The sequence below is a fragment of the Argopecten irradians genome, chromosome 1 (assembly GCF_041381155.1).
Source record: "Argopecten irradians isolate NY chromosome 1, Ai_NY, whole genome shotgun sequence".
NCBI classification, from domain to species: domain Eukaryota; kingdom Metazoa; phylum Mollusca; class Bivalvia; order Pectinida; family Pectinidae; genus Argopecten; species Argopecten irradians.
The window spans coordinates 35,126,509-35,144,529 of record NC_091134.1 but is presented as its reverse complement, the minus strand read 5'-3'; the positions used below and the strand labels follow the sequence as shown (position 1 = coordinate 35,144,529).

At 35.0% G+C, this 18,021-nt stretch overlaps 1 protein-coding gene and 1 long non-coding RNA gene across 3 annotated transcripts in view; one reads left to right on the top strand and one right to left on the bottom strand.

The window, feature by feature from the left end:
- LOC138325561 (epithelial cell-transforming sequence 2 oncogene-like) overlaps positions 1-17,018 on the top strand; it is a 53,794-nt gene extending 36,776 nt beyond the window's left edge. For both annotated transcript variants that reach the window (XM_069271323.1, XM_069271313.1), the window contains exons 24-25: positions 4,540-4,712; positions 15,460-17,018. In XM_069271323.1, coding sequence (XP_069127424.1) covers positions 4,540-4,712; positions 15,460-15,587 — 301 coding nt within the window. In that variant the 3' untranslated portion in view covers positions 15,588-17,018. The remainder of the gene's footprint in view (positions 1-4,539; positions 4,713-15,459) is intronic.
- The window catches only part of LOC138325602 (uncharacterized), a 47,789-nt gene that overhangs the window by 14,975 nt on the left and 14,793 nt on the right, over positions 1-18,021 (bottom strand). The window lies entirely within an intron of this gene.

Sequence of the window (18,021 nt, the reverse complement as noted above, 5' to 3'; positions counted from 1 at the left end):
TTGTAAACAAAGTTTGGATCCTGATATAACAGTAGATAATTGTAAACAAAGTCTGGATCCTGTTTCGTTATTTACAATGTACTTCTGATGAGTACACTTATATCCTGTAGTGTCACACTTATTACCCTAGCTAAGCCTATACATGAGATATATTGACTGTTTGAAAACATTAACCTAACATGCCCTTATAATTATATGACTCTGACTGTTAATAGGACATTAAAATAAACCAACCTTTTATTTCAAAGTTCAAAATGGTGGTGGTCTTTAAAAATAAAAGTGTTCATGTATTTTTATCCTGTATGTGTACACCAGAACAACAGCCTTCTTCTTTTGTAGTTAAATTCATTGCTTTCAAATTTAGTAGCATTATTATTCCTACTATCATGTACATTGGGGAAAATTATAACTTTATATCTTAAAGATGCTTTACCGCTGACAATTGGTAATTTTTCTTTTATCAAAAATAGGAGTAGACGATTTAGTATTTTTCTTCAATTACAAAAGTTACTTACTTTACACCATTACCACCATTGAAAAGTTTGAGCTTCTAATTTTACTTCAAGTTAAAAATATGAAAAAATGATTAATTGCATCCCGAAAAAAATCCATGGCACTATATCCTATATAGAATGAAGTACTGATTGCGCATGCTCCAAAGGCAAAACACATTATTTTATATTATTTTTTGTGTTAATTAGACAAACTTTTACACGATTAAACACCAATAATTGTTCAAATGATGAATATCATTTATGCTCTGTCGGCGGTGGAGCATCTTTAAAGGATGGTTTCGCCCAATGAAATATAAAGACTACGTAATTGAAATTTATCCTATACATAGATATAATTTTCAGATCATTTTTAATGCATACAGGGAACAATATGGGTGGTCAGATGCCTAGCTTGACCAGAAAAATACTCCTCTAAAAATAGAGCGAAGTCAAGCTTTACATAGAACTTGACGTATTTTTTCCAAAACGAGGCCACAGCAACAAACGGAAGCGTGCAACAAAATGACAGATAGAAGTGACAGTCTTGCCATGACATGTTCAGTAAAAAAATAACAACAACAAATCAAAGTGCGATGGACTGTTTATACATATCATATCATCTAGAACACTTCATGTTACTTACATACGCGCTCGCTAGCTTAGTACATCTAACATATGTCTAGTAAGTCCGTCGCTGTATGTGCGCTGGCATATGTGTTGAAATTTAACTCACCACGTGCAACAGAATCCGGGCAAGTTCCGGCTTGAGACATGGCTTCTGTTTCTTCAATTGCTACATACCATCTCTGAATTTCATTCCCTAGAGATGTCATAGGATGCTACCGATTCCATTCTAATTTCCTTGTCTTTGTTGTCGATTCAGATACATTTTTTTTTCTCAAACACTCTCGTTCAGCCATTTTGTTTACGTTCAGCCATTTTGTTTACTTTTAGTGGGTAACAATGCGCAAGCGCGAAACTTCGACAACACAATCTATCGCAGCTTCATTTGCATACTATTCTGTCTGGCTGACATCGTAATAAATCAAGGATTTCCTTCAATTTTGTATTCAAGACACATTTATTCAATCTCATACACATAAAGAAGTTAAATTGAGGTATTTTTATTATGTTTTTTATCTTTTCTTTCGTTTATCGGATTTTACAAAAAAATATTTATTTGGTTGGGCGAAACCTACCTTTAATAGATAACCATATAGATTTCTGAAATTAGACATACATTGATTATATAACTTCTATATGGACTTAATTATATATTATGAACTTAAAGTACATGATTTCACATGTCTTTCCAGATGACACTTGGATAATCTTATACTTTTTACAACCCCTGACACATTTGGAGGAATATCCCGGCATGAACTAGCCACATTTCAAAACCAGTTTTAAAGATTTTAACATCATGCAGCCAATGGTCCTGCCATGATAAGTCATAATGACATTATTGACTCTGGAGGAAGATCCAGGCCCTAATGTGTGGAGATTCTCCCACCCCAATCCAGGCCCTAATGTGTTGATTCTCCCACCCCAATCATTCAAAATTTAAAACTTTGCCAGTGATAAATATTCTTCTTTTGTTCTCTGATCTGTTCAAACTGTAAAGTGTTTGTTGGAATGGCCCTTGGCCAGTTCGATGTGCCTGTAATGTGTTTATCAGAACATGTCATCTCAGCTGGACATAACAGTTTAATTCTTGTTCCTCTAAATGTGCCAAACTGAACAGGTTATCAGAGCTGGACATAACACCCTGTTCTAGATCGCCTGTGTTACACAACTGTTATACCCTAATTAAACATACACATCAGAAATGGCCGCCCTTCAGGGGTTGGTGCTGGCTAGTGTTTAGAGGTGTAAGTCATGTCTCATTACCTCTGCATGCTGTAACCAAAGTCTGGCTATGGTAGAGTTATGTACCATTGATAATTGGATTTGGTACAAGGTGGTCATTAAAGTACTTATTTTGTTATACTGGTCATCAGTGATAAATAGCTGACCGGCCTTAATCATGTGTCACAGTATGATGTAACAAGTACTGACTTGATCAGAGATAAGTACATTTACACACCTTAATATATTTAATGTGTTGTGTCAGCATCCTGCCTACTACACTCTGACACATACTGATGAGACATACAAGTCTGATTGAACTTAATTTCACTTGTAATTTGAACATTTATCTTTAATTAGAAAGCTACCCCACCCCAGAAATTTCATGATTATGTTCATGTGTGATCTGGCTTTTAGATATAATGCATTAAACACTTTAATTAAATTAATATATTGTTATAAAAATTTAGAACATCACTGCAAGGGTTAATATGACTGATCATGCCTGGTGTGTGTTACAGCTAAACCCTGTGGGCCTGTTGTCTGTTACAGGGATGTTACAGTACATAACATGGGATAGGATATGTTGTATTTATGCAAGATGGTCACCTGATGGAGACCAGTTAGATCAAAATTTATTATCCTGGATCAAATGAAAATTATGTTTATGGAGTCTGCATGCCTTGGCAAAGAACATATCAGTTTGTAGAAAAGAAATGGCAGCTCTAATTTCGGATTGGTTTAAATTTTAATCACATTTTGCCTTTGTTTAACAGAACAAACCATATACAGAGAAGGGGTCTCAGGTTAATAAACCACCATCAATGCTATATTTTGAGTCTTAGAGAAGCCGTGGTGTCTTTGATAATGACCTTTGACCTTTCTATTGTTTGAGCTGATGGCCTTGTCTCTAGAATATTATTAGGACACGAGACATTAATGAGCTTTAATGTTTTGTCGGACACTGAGAAATGACCTGCCTACACTACAAGTTATGCTAACGATATGAACAGGCCTGTCACAGGGCGTTCCTCTACCTGTCATTGTGTTTATAGCTATAGGTTTAAAACAAATTCTCGTAATGTTAGGGTCTTTGTTAAAAATTTGGAGGAACCTGAAATTGTAGAACACATTTTTGAAGACAACTGATTCTGTGTTTGCTTAGAAATGGCAGCTTAATGTTACCTTCTTCAGAAGTCATAGTACAATGTTAATACTCCGGATACCTGTAGTTTTGTAATGAGAACGCTGATTTTCACTGCAGTATCTCATATGATTATTTGACATCGAATTTGAAGATATTAGTGATGGACAAAGAAATTGTAGACATGAACTAGAACTTTTTGATATATTTAACACATTTTTTTATATAAAATCTACAGATCACAACATTTTAGGGTCTAATTTGGTGACAGTATTTATCAATGTATTGTTGAATAGATGTTATTCAAAAGTTTCTGTTGCAAACAACAGAAGTACACGAATGATACATTAATGGTCATTATCAAGTCTATGTCAGACATAAAGACAATTTTGTGAAAGCTGTTGAAAACATCCGTACAAGTTTGATTGATTATAGAACCCTCATTATGATAGTGTGAACAACTGTCATCACCTACCAGACAAAATTTCAATATGTATTCAAATTGATACGTCGTAGCATTACCAATTCTAATCTCATTAATGTATGCCAGTATAATGAAAATGTAGACTGTGTCAAAGTAGTTTGGCTAGGTAATCGCTGAATATAACTGCCATTTAGAGATTTTAAAATTTGAATTAAAATATTGCAAGTCAGCATTTATTTTTTTTATTTCAGAAATAATGAAAGTCATATATAATCTTTTAATCTAAAATGAAGGATTATATTATTATGAGCCAATTGTTATCTCCCTTCAATTATAATCCTCCCTCTAGAATCCTGAGCCTTCCTCAATCTTGTCTCTCCCTCTGTCCTCCACTTTTATCTCTGGTTTTTATACAAATTTATAAAGTAAAGGAGAATAGTATGAGCCAATTGAGAATTATCCGATGATTTTCCTCAATATTATTCTATAGGTTGTATATGGCCAATTTATGAAAAAATATTGCTTGAAAAGCAAACAAAACTGATTGATTAATTATTCAGCATTTTGTGAAATATTGTCTTATCATATTTATCTTAGATCTAATGCCAGTATCAATATTTCTTTTCCAGGGTATACCAGCACTTTGAGGACCTTGGACTTTTCCTGTTTAACGATGCCTTGGTGATTACGAGACGCACCTCCAAACATTTCCCATTCACACGGGCTGTGGAGCATACCTACAGATTTGAAACAAGTCTGTCCTTGACCCGTCTCAAGGTTATTGACCTCGACAACACAAAATGTAAGGAACAAACATGCAACTTCTTTAAAAGTTGCATTTATGTGAATGTCACACAAGTGTTTTAATTCCTTTAGTCTAGATTTACGAAAATGGTATGTTTGTGTTGTGTCTACTTGTGATAGTTTGTTTTGGGAGACTGTGGTATGTTTGTGTTGTGTCTCCTTGTGATAGTTTATTTTTGGAGACTGTGGTATGTTTGTGTGTTGTGTCTCCTTGTGATAGTTTGTTTTGGGAGACTGTGGTATGTTTGTGTTGTGTCTCCTTGTGACAGTTTGTTTTGGGAGACTGTGGTATGTTTGTGTTGTGTCTCCTTGTGACAGTTTGTTTTGGGAGACTGTGGTATGTTTGTGTTTTGTCTCCTTATGATAGTTTGTTTTGGGAGACTGGTATGTTTGTGTTGTGTCTCCTTGTGATAGTGTGTTTTGGAAAACTGGTATATTTGTGTTGTGTCTTCTTGTGCCAGTGGAACTCTTGTCCAATTTATAGAGCTATATCATACAATATTGGCTTCAGTTGTAAGAAGTTACATACATAAATGTACTATATTAAACCCTTTAAATCCTGACTGATGATCTCTCCTTCATTTATACGCTTTGTTAAAATCTATTTATCTATTTATCTATAAAAAATATTTGGTTTAATTAACTTTTAGAATTAATCCATTGACTATGACATTCTGAATGATCAAAGATATATTAGCCATCCAACATGGTTATATGAATTCTAAACCTTGGATCAATAGCTACTTTGTCCTTTAGATCACTGTGACCTATTTATTTCCATCACTCCTGTTAGTTCTCATAGCTTGGTTATAGTGGAGTGCTTGAACATCAGATATATTACGTCACTATTAATTTGGTCTGTGGTCTGTTTTCTATTTGAAGATTAGCAGATGCCTTTGTTTGACATGATCACATGAATTACACCTAATAGCAAATTAATATGCAATTTGCTATTCTATAATTCAATGAAATAAAAAAAAAAATCTCAATTCAAATTAATGAGAAATTTTATGCTGAAATAGAATGCTAGCTGACTGAATCAAATTGCCTTTGACAGGGAAATCAATGTCTTTTTATGGCAATTTTGTAGCTGAAGCAGCACATTCATTAGGTATATAAAAACTTGAAATTACCGTTGATGGAAGAGATGAAAATGAATTGATTGGAAATCTGAAAATACCATTTTATTGGTTAATCGAACTCACTGCTGGGAAGCTTCCAGGGATTTGTGTATCGGAGGATTACTGATTTATTGACAGAACTATAAGCAGTTTGGGATTGAAAGGATTTTTATTGAAGTTTTGAAGATGTGAAGGTGAGCTTATGTCATGGTGCGGCGTCTGTCTGTCGATCAACGTTCCTTTAAATCGCTACTAGTCTTAGAGTTCTGCATGGATTGCAACCAAATTTAGCCACAAACATCCTTTGGGGAAAGGGAACAGAACTTTAAATTTTGGCTCTGACCCCCTGGGGGCAGGAGGGATGAGGCCCAATAGGGGAATTAGAGGTAGATATTCAAATTCCTTCAGAAAAGAAACAATGAACCTGTATCCAGAACATTACTTGGCATTACAAACCAGGTGAGCGATACAGGCCCTCTGGGCCTCTTGTTTAATCAATAAAACCATGGAGTATACTTATACTTAGCAAGGAAAAATCAATATCCAAATGTCAAAAAGGGAGGTAACGGTATGTCATAGTTAAATGTATATTTTTAGCCCACCATCTGTTGATGGTGGGCTATTCAAATCGCTTTTTGTCCGTGGTCCGTCGTCCGTCCTTCCGTCCGTCCGTCCATTAACAATTCTTGTTACCGCTATTTCTACATTATGAAAATAGTTCGCTATTAAAGTACTGAAGGGATGTTTCTCAAATTTCATATGTAGGTTCCCCTAGGGCCCTAGTTGTGCATATTATATTTTGGGACCAATCGGTCAACAAAATGGCCGCCAGGCAGCCATCTTGGATTTTGATAGTTAAAGTTTGTTACAGCTATTTCTCAGAATGTACTGAAGGGATCTTTCTCAAATTTCACATGTAAGTTTCCCTTGGGGCCTAGATGTGCAAATTGCATTTTGGGACCAATCGGTTAACAAGATGGCCGACAGGCCGCCATTTCGGATTTTGATAGTTAAAGATTGTTACCGCTATTTCTCAGAAAGTACTGAAAGAATTCTTCTCAAATTTCATGTACAGGTTCCCCTAGGGCCCTAGTTGTGCATTTTGCATTTTGGGACCAATCGGTGAACAAGATGGCCGACAGGCCGCCATCTTTGATTTTGACAATTGAAGTGTGTTACAGCTATTTCTCAGAATGTACTGAAGGGATCTGTCTCAAATTGCATGTGCAGGTTCCCCTAGGGTCCTAGTTGTGCATATTGCATTTTTGGACCGATTGATGATTAAGATGGCCGACAGGTCGCCATCTTGGATTTTAATAGTTAAAGCTTGTTACCACTATTTCTCAGAAAGTACTCAAGGGATCTGTATCAAATTGCATGTGCAGGTTCCCTTAGGGATTTATAGTTGTGCATATTGCATTTTCGGACCGATCGGTGGACAAGATGGCCGACAGGACGCCATCTTGGATTTTGATAGTTGAAGCTTGTTACCACTATTTCTTAGAAAGTACTGAAGGGATCTGTCTCAAATTTCATGTGCAGGTTCCCATAGGTCCCTGGTTATGCATATTGCATTTTTGGACCAATCGGTGAACAAGATGGTCGACAGTACAGGTAGCCATCTTGGATTTTGATAATTGAAGTTTGTTACTATTATATCTCTGAAAGTAGTCAAAGGATCTTTCTCAAATTTCATGTGTAGTAATATGTAGTAAAAGTTTGAAAAGCAGAGAAAAGATCCTTCTTTCCTTTGTCAGACAAAGATCGTTCTTAGGTGGGCGCCAAGATCCCTCTGGGATCTCTTGTTGTCATAGTTTAGATCTGTAATTAAGTTATATTGGCTTTGTAGACAAAATACATGTGGTAAAAGGTAAAATGCCAAAAATACATGATGCTGTAATGATGCTGAAACTATTAGCATGTATTTACCTGTGTATAAATCGGACCTGGCACTTTAGCCGAGATGTAAGGAAAAGGGGAAAGATAGAATATATACAAAGATATAGTCATAATTAAAATGATAATCATATTTCAATGAGTTAAAGACCAAGAACATTTTTAAGACATAAAAAATTCATCATATTACTACAGATGTTTGATGTGTAGTGCTTCATTCCCATACACTGACCAGTTGGTCCTCTGTTGCCAGAGTCAGGGGACAGGATAACATATGGTTAATATATATACATGGCTCATTGACAATATTCCTAATCACTTCTTAGATTTCTCTTTTTCATGACACAAAGTGCATGTATTTGGCTGCTACAGGTCTTTGTGATTGTTCAGATTTGATGGAAACAAAAAATTTTGAAGAAGTTAATGTATAATTCAAATAAGGCTGATCTTTTTGTATTAAAATTGTTATAAGTCTCCCACCCCACCTACCACCACCAAATTTTATCTTTTATCCATCTACTGGACAGTTAACTTTCCTGAATACTGACCTCAGAACCCCAGCTGTTGTAAATGTAGGTGAGAAAAACAAGTTAGAAATCAACAAAGTTTACTCAGGACAACACATGTTTGTTTTCCTGTGAGTCAGGCTGGAGGTCAAGCTGACCCCAATGTCTGTTTACCATATCAGATGGTACAGATCAGTCAATCCTATATATACATGTCAGATAGTTGGTGAGATGAAGGACCAATTAATTTTATTTTGTCACATTTAAAGTTGTTTGTTGTAAGTTAATGGCAAAGAGCATCGGGAACATTGGGTAGCTGTTTTTCTAAATACATGAACAAGAATTGTAACTGAAGGAAACTATTTTTATGGGTTTTCTCTTTGAAAAGCTGTAAATATCTCTACAGTGGACACTACAAATTGTAACACTATTATTGTATACTGGAAATTTCCCGGTTTTGTTTTACTTAACTGACCACTGGAGTGTAGGATTTGTACATAAGGAACTTCTGGATTTTGGAGCCAATTTGCATGTTGTCTCAGCAACACTGCCCAGACAACAAAGACTGACCACTAAACTGATCACAAGTGTTGATCATTGTTATTTAATGACAGGTTACTGGGATGTGCTGGTCCAGCTGTTAGTAATAATACCACCATGTACAGTCAGTGGTCAGTGCCCTTTGATGACCATTCTAATCTGGCCATGCTCTATTCTATCCATCTGTCCAGCTTTAATGAGCCATTCCACTTAAAATCAACTAGAATGCTAATTTAAACACCTCTTTGGGTCTTCTTAAAGACATTGGTTTTAATGTAGCTTATTCAAGGCTTGGGTTCCAATATGGTCTTTGTATGGTCCTTATTTTTGCCTCTGATTTGCAGCATAATAGTAATTTCAGCCCATGAATTACAAAAATCTGTCTTAATCATAATTGGGATGATTGCTGAGATAATTTTCATTTAATTTCCTAAGAGAAGTCCCTGGAGAAGCCAAGGTTTGCACTCAATCCTGAGTCACTGTGCTGGAATTGTCAAATTCTCACCGTTATTGATGAGCATCTCTTCTCAGTGGTTTTCCATGATGCAGTTTTTAGTCATTGCCCAATGACACATCATGCATATGAAAAATGCATTGAAGTTTGAAAAAGAAAGGCAATCTTGAAAAATACCATAAATATTTCTGCATTCATGCAAATAATGATCTTTATGAGGTTAGTTCATTAGAAGTTTTATCCTTGATATTTTATTTGCTGCTACAGTTTTCTTAATAATACAAGCTGCACTTACTTAAACTATGCTAGCTGTTGCCCATATATCTTTCTCACAGTTTCATATTCAAATATCTCATAAATTTCTCATCTTCCAATTTCAAGTTCTCACATGACCTACTCTCACAATCTCATACCATCTCTTTTGATATCTAGAAATGTCTTTTGATCTATACAGTCAAACTTGTCTATAAAGACCACCTTGGATAAAAAGCCCTACCCCTCCAACCCCTTCTTACCCCTACCCTGCCCCCTTTTTAAAATGCCAAGTCAGATCTCTTTATCAGTGCCCCTGATCGACAACTTTATAGTTGGGCAGACAATTTTTGTCGTGTAGCTGGTCCTTTGACCTACAACTTTTGGTCCAGATAGAGGATATATATATAAATTAAAAAATAGCAGCAAAATTGTAGAAACGTTGAAGATCAAACTGTACAAAACAAATTTTTCGTAATATTCTGGTTTTCAGTCAAGTAATCCGGATATGCAGATATATTTTGTTAGTAAAACTATTACTTTGCTAGTAATTATATAAACTACAAGGATGAAGGATGGATTGTAACTTTGTAAGTACCAGTAACTTTCAGTGAGGACCAGTAACTTTTAGGGTCTGCAGCCGGTCCTTAGGACCAGCAGTAAAAAATCCTTAAGGGAGAACACTGATCTTTATACACAGGTTTAATCATATTGAAATTTGCCATTTACATTGCAAAGGAAGTAGTCTTATTATTAAGCAGACGGTCATTATACAGAGGTGGTTCACTAAGGCAGGTTTTACAGCATATTTAACACCCAAATCTTATACAAATTTTCTATGCAATGACCCCTGAAATTTCATAATGGACTTGTTTAGTCTTTGGTTGAGAACAGTCTAAATGTGTCTTTAGTGGTGAATTAAGTTACTGCTACTGCAATTCAGTTGGCAATTAGTTTATAATGTTATTATCAACTGATGTCTGTCTGTTTGCAGCTAATGAAATTTTCCAGGAGCTCAATAACAAAAAATAACTGCTGACCACAACATGAACTTTCCTTTATCAAGATAAAGATATATTAAAGCTCTTTGACTGACTGATAATGAATATTCCTGTGGAATCCATAGAGCTCAGGTGAATTTGTCTCCCGCAGCTTAGAGCTGTACTGGTTTGATAGGATATCCACCTCAACTACGTAAAGAGTTGATAAAGTCTGATGACCCATTCCTTCATTGATTGTAATGTAATAGTGTTCTGGGACTACTCTCTGAGCAAAGAATTCGTCTAAAGCTGCGAAGCTGATAAAAACCTAATTTGTCTCAAGAGGTAAATGGAGTACTGTACTGAGAGAGTTGAATCTACCTGATAAAATGTATTTATAGACCAACTGTACTCTTCCAAGGTTTACTTCTATAGAGCAATTCAAACATAAATCTTTATTTGTTTACCACAACAATATGGTAACTGTGATGAAATGGCCTTGATACCTGTTGTCAACAAACATAAATATAAGTCTAAAAGTGAAGGGTATATGGCAGTATATAAATTCAGTAGGGATATGCAAATTTCAACTTTAATTTTAATTGAAAATGAAATTAGATATTTGCCGCAACATGTTGTCATTTGAATTAGAAGTGAAACAGATGTTTTTGAAATAAAATTTTCAAATCAATAACAATTATTAAGATTCTATATGTCTATACCACTTGTTTATATGTATACATGCAGATATACATTGTAGGTTTTTAAAATGTCACAGAAAAAAATGAAAAAGATACTCAAATATTAGAGTCACATCCAGTACTGATAAAAATGCATTTTTGAGATGCTTATTCTTGAGATTAAAAGTTGGCATCTATTCTACCTGACACATGTACACTTATCTTGAATTTGAATTTTAACTTTCTTGCTAGAAAGTCCAGTTGTATCCACTTTCAAAAACCAAGAGACCTAGATATTGGACATGGGATAAAATGCTACCATGTTAATAGAATTTAATTATCTATCTTTACTTTCATCCAAGGTCACACGGGTTAGCTAAAGTATTTTATAAACTAAAAGATTCTAGAACTTCTTGATATTTGACTTGAAGAAATTGCATAGAGATTAAAAATCAAAGAAACAATTTTTACTTTTAATCAAAGTTACAAGTAGTCAAATAGGCTAATTAAATCTTAAATGAACTCTTACAATAAAAGATGCAATATTAGTCTCAATAAATATAAGAAATGTGAATGTAGATCACTGAATTCGGTCTTTGCATATATTACAAGAGTTACCTCCCTTGGCGGACGAATCTAGTGTGTCATTATTTTGTGAGCGAAACACTTGTCTTTTTTCTCTGAAAAGTATGACGTAATCGATCGCAAACTGATGAAGTCACAATTAATGAGCGAGTTCGATCACTGACTAATGACTATGGCCATGCTGTTCTCTTTATTGAGATTAAACATGTGTGTAAGCCACAACCAATCACTGCCATGTTTTCAAAAAATGACGCATGCGCAAAAGAAGTTAAGTTAACGTAGAACGACTAAAGGAAATCGGTGGTTGAGCTCTAGTCGATAAGATATGCGCATTACAATTTTTTTTTTCTGTACACATGTGCACAACATGAAACTAAAGTAAGTTTGATCACACTTAAGTTTCACTACGGTGACTATAGCTTGTGATCGAACCTGCAAATACATAATAGAAGTTAGCTGATACAGGCCTATTAGGCCATTATTTTAATAAGGATGTTGATTTGTGGTATATGTAAAAAAAGGGTACAACTTGTTTAAACCTTATCAAAACATTTTATTAGTAGTAATTATAATAAGCGGTGCATGGTAATCTCTTATCTATACAAATGAAATATTATATTTTTTACAAAGACCTTTTATTATCATTGTTTAGTAGTTCAGCAAGGCATTGGGTAATTAAACATTGGGTATTTAAAAATTAGGGTACATGTATACATGAATACCTATATATACATGTAATTTAATTGCAAAGCTTTAGAATACATACCAGTTACAATGTATGAAGGGATCTTGTATATAAATGTCACCTCCTTAATACAATGTCACTCAGCTGAATGCAATATTGTATAATCTATATATATATCACATTTAAAGCTTACCAATGACGCACGTTAAAGCTGAGGTATTCAAAACTACATCTGAATTTTTCAATGAGATTTTGATTACTTTTAGATACTGATTTTATTTCGGATGCCAATTTTATCTGTATTAAATTGCCATTACAAAAGTTTTGACACCCAAATTCTTACTGCCATTTCGTTTATCAGGACTTTATCAGTTTATCAATTATATGGAGATTAGGTGGTGTATATCTCATGACAAGCTCAGGTAAGCCGCAAGCCACCAAACACCATTTCCCATATTGTTTTTTGTCCATTCAGCTGAATGTTCAGACAGTTGAATCATTATATGAATAAGGACAGACAGCCGGTTGGGGTAAGAAGTTCAAGGCAAAAATCACCTGTCAAAAAAAATCACATCCTTCTCTATTTCACCTTGTTATGGTATCAAAGGAAGTAATCTGCCTTGCCTATAGGTAAAGGCATAAGAGTTGTATATACCTATAACATGTAGCTGATCTTCCTAACACCTATTTGATAAAAGAATACAATAGGCAGAGAAATTTCCAAGTCTTTCAAGACGTCTGCTGAAAAATTATTTATCATTGTTTATTTAGTTTTCATCAGTTTATGTGTCATTAACAGCTGTGGCCCAGGTCATCGAGGAGCATGTATGGTTTATGGTCAGTTCTGTCTAGTTAGTGTCACCCAGGCCACCATTATACTGCTCTCAGTGACATCAGGTGATACAAACCATCTGGTCCTGTGTAAAAACTGGCCTAAATGGTTGATTCAAGTCTGCTGTCTTCCTTCTCATTGGGACTGTAAAAACAGGCCTAAATGGCTTGTATGTGACAAATATCTTGTTGATTCAAGTCTGCTGTCTTCCTTCTTATTGAGATTGTAAAAACAGGCCTAAATGGCTTGTATGTGACAAATATCTTGTTGATTCAAGTCTGCTGTCTTCCTTCTTATTGAGATTGTAAAAACAGGCCTAAATGGCTTGTATGTGACAAATATCTTGTTGATTCAAGTCTGCTGTCCTCCTTCTCATTGTAGTGTAAAAACAGGCCAAAATGGCTTGTATGTGACAAATATCTTGTTGGCATTGGGAGTTTCCATTCAGTGACAGGAATATAAATTCACCTTTGACCAAGAGTAAAACTGGTTCTAATTGTTTTTCTCAGTTGATGATTGGTTTATGAAATATAAGAACATCCCTTTCATGGTACTGTTTATCAATTTCTATAGGGTTAAGGAGGAAAGTCTACTGAATATTGGTACTGATTCTCCTATACAGTTCTCTGATTTGTTGTTTTCACAGCTTAATTATAGAAAACACCCTTGATTGCCATTGACCTTGACCTCAAGGTCATAGATCAAGTACAAATGTTCTGATGGTTCTTTTATAAATCAGAGATGTTAGTATTTCCAAGGTTTATAATACAAGATACTTCAGTATCTCAATAAAATAAAGTACATGTATAATTGTATGACTTTATCACATGCTGCTATTGTCAAAGTGTTAGTTTCTTATCATTTGTTTGACCTTGACCTCCATAAGGTCAAAGGTGAAAAATTAAAGTATGTTTGAATCACTATAGCCGTGGAAAATTCAATATTTCATAGATGGCCTCCCCTGTCTGCCATGTGTTGTGTGTGTGAATGTCTGTATGCTTTAGGAGGCTGCAGTATATTTGTGTTTTGTCTCCTTGTTTATAGAGAATTTCTTGATGTTTTCTGCTTATTATAAAGAAAAGCTTATGTCATGGCGCGTCGTCCGTCCGTCAACATTTCCTTTAAATCGCTACTAGTCATAAAGTTCTGCATGGATTGTAACCAAATTTGGCCACAAACATCCTTGGGGGAAGGGGAACAGAACTTGTATAAATTTTGGCTCTGACCCCCCGGGGGCAGGAGGGGCGGGGCCCAATAGGGAAATAAAGGTAAATCCTATAAATCGCTACTTGTCCTAGAGTTCTGCATGGATTGTAACCAAATTTGGCCATAAACATACTTGGGGGAAGGGGAACAGAACTTGTATAAATTTTGGCTCTGACCCCCTGGGGGCAGGAGGGGCAGGACCCAATAGGGGAAATAGAGGTAAATCCTATAAAACCCTACTTGTCCTAGAGTTCTGCATGGATTGTAACCAAATTTGGCCACAAACATCCTTGAGGGAAGGGGAACAGAACTTGTATAAATTTTGGCTCTGACCCCCCGGGGGCAGGAGGGGCGGGGCCCAATAGGGGAAATAGAGGTAAATCCTATAAATCGCTACTTGTCCTAGAGTTCTGCATGGATTGTAACCAAATTTGGCCACAAACATCCTTGAGGGAAGGGGAACAGAACTTGTATAAATTTTGGCTCTGACCCCCGGGGGCAGGAGGGGTGGGGCCCAATAGGGGAAATAGAGGTAAATCCTATAAATCACTACTTGTCCTAGAGTTCTGCATGGATTGTAACCAAATTTGGCCATAAACATACTTGGGGGAAGGGGAACAGAACTTGTATAAATTTTGGCTCTGACCCCCGGGGGCAGGGCCCAATAGGGGAAATAGAGGTAATTCCTATAAATCGCTACTTGTCCTAGAGTTCTGCATGGATTGTAATCAAATTTGACCACAAATATCCTTGGGGGAAGGGGAACAGAACTTGTATAAATTTTGGCTCTGACCCCCCGGGGGCAGGAGGGGCAGGGCCCAATAGGGAAATAAGAGGTAAATATTCAAATTTCTTCAGAAAAGAAACAATGAACCTGTATTCAGAACATGATTTGACATTACAAACCAGGTGAGCGATACAGGCCCTCTGGGCCTCTTGCTTTTGTCTGCTGCAAACCCTGGCATACAACTTTTGTTTTGCAAATTATAAACTCTTTTCTAATTTTAGACATTCAAAATGGGTTTAAGATGGAAACCCCAAATAAAGAGCTGTTTTGTCGTACTTCCTGTGAAGAAGATAAGTTCAACTGGATCACATTGCTGGAACAAGCCATTCGAACTGCTCTGGACGGGTAAAGGACATTACATTGCTGGAACAATTGTTGAAGATTGTTACGGAGTAGTCCATCTGAATTGACCTGGAGGGATGTAGAACAGTGCTGGAATAATCCATTGTGATTGGCTTGGAGGGGTGAATTGCCTCAACACTACACAAGCAAGTCTGTGATACTGCCACATATCTACCTATAAAATTTAATAGTCCTGCCCACTATATAATCACTATTAAAATATTAATGATTATACACATTTTGTATTATAAATGTTTTTCAAAGGTCTAAAAAATGGGGTCTATAATGTTTTTGGTTTATCATTGTGTAGATATATTTAATGATCGTTATCATAGATGTGAACTATTTTAATGAATCTTTAATATTTTTTCTGAAAAACATAAAGTTGTGTTGTGTACTAACTCATTCACTCCTGAAATTCCGTAATGGACTGGTCTATTCTTTGATATAGAATAGTCCAAATGCATCTACAGGTGTGTTATTCTATGATATAGAAGATGCATCTACAAGGGTGAATGAGTTTCTTTCATCTGTGATTATATTATAGGAAGCTAACTCTGAATTTTGTTGTGCTGTGCAAGCTTTTAGGAGCAAGTACTTAAATAGTGTAGATTACGAAAGATCTGTGATAATTAAATATCTTACAATTAAGCGTTGTTAAATTACTTTTGTTACCGGTTAATTTTCATTCATCAGAAGTGTTGTGATGATGTGTGTATTGTTTTTGGCTTACATCTTCGTTGTGACATAAATGTTGTTTATGCACAAAGAATGTTATGTATATGTTTTCAGTGATGATTGTTTGAATTTAAAGTTGTTGTTTTTATATTGGTAATTTGTTGACCACAGTCAGAATTTTGTGACTTAACAGTTTTAAAATAACTAAATAAAAAAAAAACTCCTCCCCCCCCCCCCACACACACACACACACATTAATTACTGGTAAATTAATGTATTTTGAATACATGAATATTTTCATTTATTATTTATTAATGGACCACCACCTGTTATGAGAACAGTCATGAATGTTGTAGTTTAATCAAGTTATTTTAATTACATATTCAATATTTAATTTGTTCTTAATTAAAACCACCAGGTTACAATTACATAGCAGATACATTTCAAAGTTAATTTTATTAGTTCTATATTTTACAGAATAACTTTCATATAATGATGATATTTATGATGTTATTTTAACAGTTCAAATTATACTTTAACAATACCGGTATTTTCCTCTTATTTAATTATTTATTACTTTAAGTACTGTATTAGTAAAATTGTTATTGTTTAGCATATATATATCCCCTGAGTGCAGTATAAATCCTTGTTTTTCCCTTTCTCCTTTCCCTTTATTTATTCTCTGTTACAATCTTTTTATATAGTATCGTTACCTAAATTTGTTTACCTTAATTGTATTCATTGGTGCTTGTTTTTTTCCCAGTTTTTCATTATTTATTTATTTCAATTATGAATTGAATACAAGAAGATACTGTTTGAAGCTGAGTTATTATATTTGATATAGAATATAGGTAGGATTGGTGACATGAATAGATTAATAGCTAGGGCTGTATTCTGCTTTACTTTGATCATATATCACCATTTTAAGTGCTATTTTTAGCAAAAACGTCTTCTGTCAAGAAAAACATTGTGTAGTCCTGGTGTGAGGTGGTTGTTTGATGGAAAAGGTTTTTGGCGATTTCTTTGACATGTTTATCAAGCATCTGTCAAAACAGGTTTTTGGACTCTTACCAAGTGAATCTTGGATTAGTCAGATTTTGGTCAGGAATTCAAATGCTTGATAAACTGCTATGGGAAAAAAATTATGAATATTTGAAATATTTTATTGGGTACCTCACTTTACGTAATGTGAAATTAGTGAAATTTGTTAATTACTTAAATGTTAGATATTGTAGAGTAAGAGCACAGATTTGTAACCCTAACACTTACACATGAGATAGTGGTAACTCTTTTTACTGTGATTTTGCAGGTGAAAGAAGACAAAATAAAGCTTGACAGTGTAAAGTGGAATAGTTTGTGTTTTATCTGCTGTCCGTAAAATCCAAACTGTCAGTGGCTCATGAGATAACTTATTTTTCTTTGCACAAAAACAACATAGTGATTCTCTTAGACGATATTCATATTTTTTCTGATGATAACAGCTGAAGTTTAATAGCTACGAGAACCCTGAATCACAGGGGCTGAATCATACAGAGCATGAAGCAAGCAAAATTATGGCTTTTAAAATGTCAACGGTGTAGAATCTATATTTTATAGAAATCCATTATCACGAGCGTTCAAATGTAATGCTTCTTTCATCCACCCAATTTCACACAACAAAAGGTTTAAATTGTATGTTGTGGTGACAGAGTTTTAGTGTTTGTAAGACTTTTCATATGATCCTGACCAGACAAATAAAGACTGATTAACATGAACTGCCTCTA